The sequence below is a fragment of the Triturus cristatus genome, chromosome 6 (genome assembly GCF_964204655.1).
Source record: "Triturus cristatus chromosome 6, aTriCri1.1, whole genome shotgun sequence".
NCBI lineage: Eukaryota > Metazoa > Chordata > Amphibia > Caudata > Salamandridae > Triturus > Triturus cristatus.
This window is the reverse complement of record NC_140589.1, coordinates 1,738,372,287-1,738,384,406: the sequence shown is the minus strand read 5'-3', so window position 1 is coordinate 1,738,384,406 and position 12,120 is coordinate 1,738,372,287. Positions and strand designations below refer to the sequence as shown.

The window sequence follows — 12,120 nt, the reverse complement described above, 5'->3', positions numbered from 1 at the left end:
GGTGGTGGATGTGCTGGTGGATGTGGTGGTGGACATAGTGGTGTTGGACGTGGTGGTGGACGTGGTGTTGGTGTTGGCGGTGGTCGTAGTGTTGGTGTTGGCAGTGGATGTGGTGGTGGACGTGGTGTTGGTGGTGGACGTGGTGGTGGACGTGGTGGTGTTGATGTGGTGGTGGTGGACGTGGTGGTGGTGGAAGTGGTGGTGGATGTGGTAGTGGTGGTGTTGGACGTGGTGGTGGTGGACGTAGTGGTGGACGTGGTGGTGGTGGTGGATGTGGTGGTGGATATGGTGGTGGTGGTGGACGTGGTGGTGGTGGTGGATGTGGTGGTGGTGGTGGTGAATGTGGTGGTGGTGGATGTGGTGGTGGTGGACATGGTGGTGGACATGGTGGTGGACGTGGTTTTGGTGGCGGTGGATGTGGTTTTGGTGGTGGTGAATGTGGTTTTGGTGGTGGACGTGGTGGTGGTGGACGTGGTGGTGGTGGATGTGGTGGTGGTGGACATGGTGGCGGTGGACATGGTGGTGGACATAGTGGTGGTGGGCGTGGTGGTGGTGGTGGATGTGGTGGTGGTGGAGGTGGACGTGGTGGTGGTGGTGTTGGCAGTGGACGTGGTGGGTGTGGACATGGTGGATGTGGTGGTGGTGTTGGTGGTGGATGTGGTGGTGGTGGACGTGGTGGTGCTGGTGGTGTTGGACGTGGTGATGGTGGACGTGGTGGTGGTGGTGGAGGACGTGGTGGTGGACATGGTGGTGGTGGAGGACATAGTTGTGGATGTGGTGGTGGTGGATGTGGGGGTGGTGGACATGGTGGACGTGGTGGGGGACATGGTGGTGGACGCAGTGGTGGTGGACGTGGTGGTGGTGGTGGACGTGGTGGTGGTGGTGGACGTGGTGGTGGTGGATGTGGTGGTGGTGGTGATGGTGGACGTGGTGGTGGATGTGGTGGTGGTGGATGTGGTGGTGGTGGACATGGTGGTGGACGTGGTGGTGGACGTGGTGGTGGACGTGGTGGTGCTGGTGCTGGTGGTGGACGTGGACATGGTGGTGGTGTGAGTGCGAGCGAAACAGAGAGTGAGTGAGGGGGGAATGAAAAAAAAAGCGTGTCCCGCGCCAGATAAGGTACTGACACTGCTTGAGTTATTCAATGCACTTTATGCCCCGCAGCTGGTAGTAGGAAAGTAACATGCAAACACAATGCAATGAATGTGATGGGACACTTTGGAGAAAGAGCCGTGCACGAGGGAAAACTTATAATGTGATATTTTAGGGCTCAGTAGTATCTGCCTTATATTGAGGCTATTGTTAATTGTTACAAAGAAAATTTTAAGACGAATTGCTGTCTCTGTGCGACCTGCGACAAGAAAGAGAGAGAGAGCGAGAGACCGAGTGTGAGCGAAAAAGAGTGAGTGAGGGGGGAATCGAAAAAAAAACGCGGCACGCGCTGTGTTTAATGACTGTGAATGACTAATGCTGACACTCAAACAAGCAGCAGCTGTTTTCAAGCACACTCGTGCTTGTGGTGGCATCTGCTTTGCGGGAGCGAGAAGCGGCCAATTAGCATGTGTGAAAAGGAGCAGACCAATGGCTAAAGGCCCTCCTAGCCAACGCATGCGCGCTGCTTAGGCGAGACCTAAAAAGTGGAGTCTGTAGCATTCAACTCCGCAATTTGCTTGTTCCTGCTTGCTTCTGCCCTGGAGGGACAACTTCCACTGTTCCCCGCAACCCTCTGCGACATTCCCCTTGGACATGGACGAGTACACGCTCAGCTTGTGTGGCCCTACCTCAGTGTACCGCAAGTCAACGTCCCTTGGCGGTGTGCCTGTGCCAGCCACTGTGCATCCGGTGCCACAAACTCTGTGCTGCTTAAGTCAGGGACCCATGATGTCCGTACCTTGTACTGCTGATTGTCTGCTCACTGTTGTGGTTTTTGCCAGCACCAACCAACGCCTGAGTGGTGGCTTACACTACCCAACACCCATCCAGCACAGGCGTCACTGAAGATGTGACCCTGGCAATAAAAGGGGCCGGGCACACGTGACAGTAGCCAGTCCCAGAAACTCAGTGTGTCCGTTTGGTCATTATATATGCATGTGGGACCGGGGCCATCCCACAGTACATTGTGTCTGCGCCACCCGTCACGCAATCGACAATGTTGCTATGTGGCATGTCCCCGGTGTGCGTGGTCCGCCGAAGGGATACATGGGGGAGGGCATGCCCGCTCGGGTGTCAGGGAGCACACATGCCAACTGTTGTGTGTGTTGCTATTAGCGCAGCATGAGCCAAAGATGTACCCTCAATGGCATGTCGAGTTCAGCCAGGCAGGTGCTCTACATTTGTGTCAGCACTGTCCTTGCAATGGGCCGACACACACGTGGCCGGCCACAATCTGTGCAGCATCATCACTGTGTTGTACTCTGGCTTGTAGACATGCGCAGACCGGCATGTCAATGGTGTGCCGTGGGGGTGCATGTGATGTACTCGCGCTGCGCACACTAGTGAATGTGCTCGGGGGGAGGTGCAGCAGTGAGGCTACGTAGTACACAGTGATGCAGCTCAATTGCAACACGCAGTACATGTCATAAAGGAATCACTAAGTCACACATATCACACACCAATGAACCAGTGAGCCTGCCAACACATCATGCAGTAGTAGTCGTGACTCATGTCTCTGTGCACTGTCACAGGTGACGAAGGATATGCCCTCTGCGCTTGGATGATGACACCCCTCCGAGCCCCGAACACACAGGCCCAGAGTCAGTACAATTTGGCCCACAAATGCACCAGGGCCATCGTGGAACGCTCATTTGGTGTGTTGAAGCCACGTTTCAGGTGCCTGGACGTCACAGGTGGTAAGCTCCTGTACAGCCCAGACCTTATGTGCAAGATGATCGTTGCATGTTGTGTTGCACAACATATGTGTCCGCAGCAAAGCCCCATGGATACGAGTGCCAGATGCACCGGACGGTGATGATGAAGATGAGGCAGGTGGACCACACCCACTGCAGCCGCAGCAGGAATAGCACGTAGGGACTACACCATTGACAGTTTCTTCTCTGGTTGACGTCATATTGTGTGGGTCCTACGCAGTAATGGCACAGTACGTTGACTGCCACAGGCACTGCATGTGCTAATAAAAGCATTCCGATACACATTCCCTGCGTGTATGTCACTCATCTGTACAGGCACTTCACTCAGACAAGTGTGGGTGCGACAAGTTGTGCTGTCAATTGAGGGATTTGTTGATGGATGGTGGGTGTGTCACCTCTGTGCAGTGAGGCTGTTTATGGTGTCATGTGTTCTAACTGCCAGTTCTGTGTGTAACAGTTGTTAGGGTATCCCACTCTTCGGCGTTTCACATGTGTCCCATAGCATTCCATTTTGGCTGTCATTTGTGGCCTACAGGTGACAACAGGGATTCTTTTGTGCTCTGATATCTGCCGCCATGATGCAGGGATGCACTTTGTGACTCAAGGCCCACAACATGGGCAACATGTGCGTAAGGGGGAGTCACGGCTCCTGCATTAGTCCGTGCTTTCATTCTTGTTTGGTAATGTACATGGCACGTCAGTGTGCAGGGGGTGTTGTTTGTCCTGCTGCAATGTGAGGGGGAGATGCGGTTTCACAGTGTGTCCCATGTTTGTTTCCGCATTGGCGCAGGTTACATACTGAATGCATGTCTATGTGCATTGTGGCTGTTTGTGGGGAAATGCCTATCTGATTTGGACAATGGTAATTTGTTTTGCGTCACAGCTGTGGGGTTGTGCTCGCAGGTTGTCATCTCACCGTATGTTTAATCTGCTTTTATGTTGCATTTTCCCGCCAGACTCGTGGGATTTGCAGGCCTGTGGCTGGTTTTCCCAGCTTTTTGTATCGCGCTTGGCCTCATAGCAGCTTTTTTTGCGTTGGTGTTTCGCATTTTTGTGGCGTGGCATTTATTTTAGCACAGCCATTTGATGCGTTATCTGGTGACTATCGCATGGTACCGCCGTGTGGTGAATACCTGGTTAACATGGCGTAATTTTTCCCCGATGGAGTGCGATGTTGAGGGTTGCGTTAAGTAACTTTTGCGATGGTTATCACACGTTCTTGAGAATATACCCCTTGGTGTTTTACTCATACCAGATGTAAAAATAATTTATAGGAATGTTTGAGAAAGTTATAAAGCTGTGTTAAAAACTACACACTGCTAAATCCAGGGGTGTGAAGTGGTGGTACCGAACAAAAGTACAACGATTAAATGAAATGTAATAACCTGCTGCCAATCTACGCCATCCCTTTAAACTGATAACATGGGTACCAACCCTAAAAATACATCTTACCTCCTTTAAATGCAGTACTTTTGTTTAGTTCAGAAGCCTCATGGACATTTGATTTTAAAGAGTCCTCTAAAAAATAAATTTATAACCTATTTTTATTATTTATCGATTTTCATCATACATTACATTCAATTACATGTAGCAGTGTAGTTATTTGATTGCATAAATACATTTCTTTAAGCACGAGGTTCATGTTTTCACAAATCAATATGATATCATGTAAAATCAAACAAAAACTTTAAAAAGTGAGCCAGTAAGACATCTTTTTTTCACTGAATCAAATAAACATGCGTGTTTGACGCGGAGCTATCCCTCGGTAAATTAGGCCTATTCAGGCAGCATATGCCTGAAAAGTATATTTTTAAAAAGCATCAGGTTGTTTTGTGTGCCTCATTTGCTACAGATTCCACATGTTCTGGCCCTTGTGTGAGCATATATTCAGCAAAACGTTGTATCACTTCACCCCACAAATCTGCGAATGAGCATGTGCGCAGTCCACATGCCTCCTCACGCCTCAAAGCTTCTTTCTCTGCCCTAGCCCATAATTCCACATCCCTTTTCCATCAACCATCCTTTGGACCATTTCTTGTCTTCCACGTGATTGCCACCAGATGTTTGGCCAATGCAAATGCAAAATCTAGTCCTCTTTTACCCACTTTTTTAGGATAGGGGCAAGGGGTTACACCCAACAGCCATACCTCAGGATTACATTCAATCCCTCTGTCTAGGGTCCCCTCCTATATGCTGAGATGTTTGCGGTCGCTATTCACTAATTTGGGAGCAAACTCAAACCATGTGGAAAACATCTGCATCTAGCGACATGCAACGAGCGCAAGGACTGGGCTCACCTTCATCTATTTCGCCCAATTTCATGGGTAGACATATGGCTGATGTGGAAAATTAAATTGGCATACTTCAACCTAGTGTTTCAACACTTTTTGTTTGAATTCCAATATTCTTGTAAAACTATGTAACCAGGTGTCTGCCGATCCCTATTGTCATAAGGAGCTTTTTTTAAAAGGAAATATTCAGGACGTAGTTTTTAATGGTGAGATTTTGTGCAAAGAAATTTGTTTTTGGACAAGAGCTCCTGTAAAACCATTTTTGTTGTGAAATTTCATCCAAAAGTGAAAATTTGTGAGGGTGATATATTTTGCAACTTCGTGGAGTCAGCTGGACATCTTTGCAAAGCTTTGTCATTTTCGCACGACTATCTGATCATCGGATTCAGCATCCTCTATTACCTCAAGTTGCAGTGAGTATGTATGTCCCTCAGAGGTGGTCTTGAATCCTCAAGACATGCTCTGGATTTGGAAAGAACGCCTTTGTTGTGTCTCCCGCTAAGTCTTGTCTTGTCCTCCACAGCGGATGGTGTCGCTCTTGGAGCCGCGGTGTCCACATCACAAGTTTCAGTGCAAGTCATCGTCTTCTTCGCAGTCATCCTGCATAAGGTACGCTTCATCATGCCTGCTGTTAGCCCTTTCAGTCCCAGGGTGGGCCACACTGTGGCTCAGAGGTTGTTTCCGTATAGTGCTTTAATGGTATTCAAACATACTATTTTTGACTAGTAGTAGTCGCAGGAAAGGCACTGTTTTTCTTCTTTGAACCAACATTTCATTGAGGCAGGCCATGCATACATCCCAGTTGGAACACTCAAACAAAGGAAGGAGGTCATTTGTTTGTGTTTCTCAAACATTCTGGCATGCCCACTAAGGTCATATCTGCCTTAAGCTTCTGAGTCTGGCAGACACAAACCACGAGAGCATGTTATCATGGTGAACATTGGCAGGAATGGAACATTTGAATGTATTAGTAAATGTGGTCGAAAGACTAGTCATGGTGCTTTCAGCAAGACTCGGACTATAAGTATCTGAATGTTAGAGGCTCGGATGGCACTAATGCGGAATATGTATCAGCTGTGCAGATAATCCAGATTTAAGTGTGGATTGGGAGGGAAATGGGTGTGGTGTTGTGGTAGGTGTTGGCTCTCAGCATGCGCTGTGAACGTAAGTGCCAAGGTATGACGTTCATTTGAATGAACTGTTGGAATGAGTTGCTAAACACGTTTGGCTCCTGGGCATGGCAGTCTCAGAAGAATGAATACAGGCAGGACTGAAGAGCAGGGGAACTGACATGTACCAGACACCAGATTATAATTTCCATGCCTCAGTGTCTGCCTTCTGGCTAGCTCCTGTGTTTTTCTCTCTGCCACGTTCACAGCCTTTTTCACCTGCTTTGTGTTTCTATGGGGTACAGATGTCTGCATTATAATGGTTCCTTTGAAACTCGGTGTATTCGTGTAATTATTCAGCTCCAAGAATGAGTACATTTCACTCATTCCCAGCCTTCTCCTTAACCAGAGGTCAGCACTGCACAGCCGTGCAAGGGCTGCTCCCATTCCGCCATTCATTTGATATTTGTTGCACAGCTTCCTTGAATGCCACTCTAATATAGTTTTCTCTCATTATGTCTCCTCCTTGGACAGTGTCCTCTACATTTGTAATCACCTTTCTCGTTTCACATTGAGTGATGCCCTACCCTCATCACTTCTTTCACTTCCTTACCTTTATTTCCTACCGCAGCTCCTTATCCAGTTTCAGTCCATTCTCAGGTGTAGCGAATGAATAAATCCAACAAGTGGAGTGTGTGAATGAATGAATGCATGAATGAAGGGACCTTATGCGAGCACTGTGAAAGGAAGCTGGGAATCATTACTTTTAGTTTGTGGCATTCCTTCTGGTGGAGATGTGACACGTGTCAGTATGAATGCTCAGAGGAAGCAAGTTCCCTAGGGGGACTTCTGAACCTCTTCCCCCTTTGGAGCTGCTATTCAATAAGGGGATGTGAGTGTGTTTTGATTGGGTGAGAAAGATATTACCAAACAATGTATTCAAAACAATAATCAAGAAAATGATTCTTTATAAAAGCACTGTATGACCGTGCAGTGGGCGTGAGTGAAGAAGCATGCTCAGTGCTCTCATCAGTGATACACACATGTGACAGTAGTGATCAAAAGTGTGCATCTAAAAACAAGATTAGCACAGCCCCTTCTTGGTTAATAAACAATATGGATGAGGGTCTGTGATTTCAGTCAATGTTTCGATCCCTAAGGAGATAATGGGATCATCATCTAGATATAACCAAGCCTGAGAACCAAGAGTAGAAATGGACCTTGCAAAAGACTCCAAGGGTAATGCAAAAATGAGTAGTCCCTACTGCGCGATACCTGAGGATAATACTCCAAACCTCTGGGAGGAGGGCGCTGGGAGCAAAATGGTGGCGTCTCCAAGCCAGGGGAGTTGATGCTCCACTGCCCGGAGTGTAGCGTGAGCCTCTCCACACAAAAGAGATCCCAAATAGAGAGTGAATACAAGAAGATCTGGTGCAGCACGATGGAAGCATCGTCCAAAGAGCAAAGTGAACAGCGAGTGGGTGAGAAAGATAAACACACTTAAGGAGGACAAGGGTAAGTCCCAGGATGGATACCTTCTATTTCTTTCAATGCTCACACCCAGAAACATATAGTCATGTTGTGACTATTCTACTGGCCCTGTTTGACTTGCATCCAAGGCAAAATTGCTCATTGGGGCGAGACTACTCCACATGGTGCTGTACCTTGTGCCCGCTATGCTGACACGTTGAGCAGTATAATGACTGGATGCATACTGCGAGAAGCACCTCTGGTTTTCTGTAAAACCCTCGCAAACACAGCCTTTATAAATACTGCTTCTGTCTAATCCTGGAGCCACCCAAACTAGAAGGGTTAGAGACGGAAGGATTGTTCTTTGATGTTCGAGTGTCGCCCACCTTTTCAGTCCTAATCTAATATTCAACCCGGACAAAGAACCTCTGTGCTAGGTAGATATGACAGGCATGGAGGTAAACGATTACAATTATATCTGGACCACAGGACAACAATTGTAATAATAAGACAACATGTTTTTTGCATGATTAAAAGCGAGCAGAACATGTAGTCGAGCTCTGGAAAGAGACTGACATGTTTCAGTAGGGTGATAGTCACCAAGGATCCCTCATCTTCATCAGGACCAAAAGCACCTCCTCAAATACTCTTCAAATAAAGCCTCAAGGACTCTTGTTTCTCTGTGTGATGTTCTGGGCTTCTCAGATCATCTGCATAATACTGACTGGTTACCTGGCCACAAATGCAGGTCTCTGCTGGGATCATGCTGGGAGCAGGTGACCCGTGGGCGCGGAGCACCAGCTAGCGTCTCTACTGGAAGATGCGCATGGAAACCAGCCCCGGAGTGCAGCGATAGTTGCCAGTGTGTCATTACTGATGGCAGTGTTACACATGGAAAGTGAAATAAAGGTATTAAGATTGAAAAGTGTGATTCCTAATCTAATCAACCAACATTCCACAGATGTAGGTATCTGTGCACAGTTTATGTTCGCCCAAGACGTTCTTAAACACATTGACGGCACTAAAAAGGGTGATTGTATCAGGGTTTCTAGGCAAGAGGGGAATATGTGCACCTGATATGCTATTGCAACGATGTCACAGGATTCTGGACAACAGTAGTGGACAGAAACATAGTGTGTAAGTTCGAAATTTAAAATTGGAAAACTCAAAAGTTCGACTGCATTATAATGGTTCCTTTGAACTGAAGTCATAAGGTTATATACTCGTTATTGTCTTTTTAATAGGTAGCCAGTTTGAAAGCCAAAGGTTCGATTTTGTTTTAACTTCTCAAAAAATAAGAAGTCTTTTTACAGGTGCTCACCCACTCTGTAAGGTACCCTAACATTTACCACCACATGCTGTCTTATCCATCACCTTAACCCATACTCTCTAGTCCTGTCCTGATCGTCTGCCCCACCCCCTATTTCTAACTTTAACTCTAGGTCTAACACTAAGCCTAAACCTAACAACTTCACCTTGAACCTAATCATACCCTATACACTAAGAGGCCCATTAGGATCTCAGGCGGATCACCACCGCCCGCATGGTGGTGGTGATCCGCCCGAGATCCGTCCCCGCCCGCCACCCATTTCCCCCCGCCATATTACTATGGCGGGGTGGACCGCGGCAGACGGGAAGGCCGTCTGCCGCTTTTCCGCCCGGTCAACAAGTCGACCGGGTGGAAAAGAGTTTAATATGGTGGCGGTGTCTGTGAGACACCGCCAGCCATATTAATATGGGCGCGGAAACATGCCTTTCCGTGGCAAAAGGCATGCGGGAATTGCTTGCGGGGGCCCGTTGCGGGCCCCCAGGGACTCTAGTGGTGGGGGGTGCACATGGGGGATACCTATGGTACCCCCCTGCATTTCAATAGACAACGTGGCAGGCACCGTGCGGTGCCTGTCACGTTGTGCATTGAAATGTGCGACATGCATGTTAGCATTGCGGCGGGCAGTGCTTTCAGCACCGCCCGCCGCAATGTTAAATATGCGGGATGCTCCCGCCACTGTGGCGGGCGCATCCTAATTGCCCCCACGGGACCCCCGCCCTTATGGCGGGCGGTCCCTCTTCACGACTTTGTCCGCCCGCCATCCTAATGATGCCCTAAGCCTCTGTTTTTTGGACCGTATGCTTTCTTTTGAACCAAATTGCTTTGAAACTATTGTTTTTGCATTTTATTTATTCCTATTTGATTCAAACTTTAGACCTATTTCCAGGGCTGGCTTTAGCACTCATGGCGCCTGGTGCATTAGTGTTTGTTGGCGCCACCAATGACCTCCTTCGCTACAGATTCCCTACCATGTTTTACTGTTCTATGTTAGGTCCCTGTGACAAAAGCAGTAACCCACTGAACTATCTCCGTTACATTCACTTCTGTGATCTGCTTGATGCACGTTCTTTGCAGCAGGCATATTAACCCTCTGCGCTACCTTGTGATGTGTCCAAACTTCCACTAGACAAAACTCCTATCTCTCTCCAGCAGACCCATTAATTACCAGAATTATCCTGACATTTTTATTGTTGCTTTGAAATTGCTAGAGGCAAAGAAGCTGCAGCAGTTGCTTTTACATCCACAATATATTTGACAACACAGCGCCCCCCGAAGTCAGCGCCCGGTGCCGTGGCACCGGTCGTACTGCCCTAGAGCCGGCCCTGCCTAGTACTGTGGACAGAATCCTGGCTTTCACAGGGCAGTAACTGGAATGTATTTCGGAGACATGCCTATTGTGGTTGATTCCAAGGAACAAGAAGTGGGATCAGTGTTCAGGTGGCCGTGTGGCTCACTAGTCAACATACACTCTGTGGATTAGGAGCAAGGTGCAATGTATGTTGTTTTAGGAGAGGGATCTTAAATAATCTGTGGCCTTCATCGCTGTTGAAATGCATATAATAGTTTTTGTTAAAAAAAAAAATGAAGCATCAATGTTCAGAAGTTGAAAGAGGGTTATGGGATTGCTATGGCTAATATCTGGCAATCTGAAGAGGGTTCCTCCTTGGTGAACATAGCAATGTAACATAGTGAGTTATGCGATACGTCACCCAAAGATGGTCTTGAGGGGGCTCCATGGTTCAAGATGTGGCTCAAATGGAAGAATGGTTTTATGGTGCAGGACAGATGTGGAATATGTCAGTGTGTTGGTACTTTGTGAATACAGATTTCTTTTTGTTTTTGCCTCTCTCACTGAAAATGCTAGTTTATAAATACATGGTATATAAGTGAGCATTCAAATTTGGATCCTGGATCTAGGAGAGGCATTTATATAAAATGCTCAGTTAATTTCACTTGACGGGTGTTCGTTTTCCTTTTCCTCATGTGACCCCAGTAACTGTGATGGGTTTATCTCTGCATTCATGGTCATTATGCTGGAATTAGTGAAAACGGATAAGGTTTAAGAAGTGGAAATCTTTGTTCCTGATAGATAATGAGTCTTGTTTTGTGCCAAAGGGATAATGTGTGGAAAAGATAAAGTCGGATGCATTGCACAGCTATCTCATATAATTACCTTTCATACATAAGTAGCTTACTGCCAGCCTGCAGGAGATTTACACTCCCAGCGGTGCTCGGCTGCTTTAGGGTAAAAGCGGTGCATCTGTTGAGCTACCACTGCCCCTCTGGCCTGCCCAACATGGTGAGATCACTGCCGCCTGTCCCTGTCCCATCCATCCTGCCTTCCATTGTCTGGGTTCCATGCCCCTATTCCCTTTCTCCTGTCCTCCATGGTCCATTTTGCTGCCACTCCCTTCTGCCCTCCATGCTCTGTTGTACTGCAACTGTTCCTACTGCCTGCCCTGCGTGGTCTGTTGTTTAACCCCTGCTCCCTTCCCCTGCCTTCTCTTGTCTGTGTCCAGCCCCTAACTCTCCCTTCTGCCCTCCATGGTCCTTTGCACCCTCCCTCTTGACAACAATGGCTGTTGTGCTGCCACTAACCCTCCCGTTAGCCATGCATGGTGTTTTGTGCTGCCATTGCCCTCACACCTGCCCTTTGTGGTCAACTTGCTGCCCCGGCCCCCTCTCGCCTTCCCTCCATTGTCTGTGTGAATGCCATTATAGTCTCTCTGTTGCCCTCCATGGTGTGTTGTGCTTCAAGTGACTATCCCACCTGCCTTGCATGGTCAGCTTGCTGCTCCTGCCCTGCCTCCTTGCCCCTGCCCTTCCTTTTCCATGTGCGGGCCCTATCCCCTCCCTCCTGCCTTCCATATTCCGTTTGTGTGTCCCTGCCCCTCCTGCCTTTCATGCTCCGTTGTTTTGCAACTGTCCCTCCTGTCTGTCTACTATAGTCAGCTTGCTACCTTTGCCTCTTCCCCTCTGCTCCATATTGTCCATGTGCATGGCCCTGTCCCCCCTTCTGCTTTCCGTGGTCTGCTGTGCTGCACTGCCCTCCG

The 12,120-nt window shown here is 48.1% G+C and overlaps 1 protein-coding gene across 2 annotated transcripts in view; it reads left to right on the top strand.

The window, feature by feature from the left end:
• The window catches only part of LOC146821901 (zinc transporter ZIP9-like), a 164,395-nt gene that overhangs the window by 133,507 nt on the left and 18,768 nt on the right, over window positions 1–12,120 (top strand). Inside the window, exon 5 of one of the 2 annotated variants that reach the window (XM_085612989.1) lies at window positions 5,682–5,767. The exons of the other annotated variant lie outside the window; for it this stretch is intronic. Within the exon in view, the coding sequence (XP_085469115.1) occupies window positions 5,682–5,767 (86 nt within the window). The remainder of the gene's footprint in view (window positions 1–5,681; window positions 5,768–12,120) is intronic. 2 annotated transcript variants of the gene reach the window in all.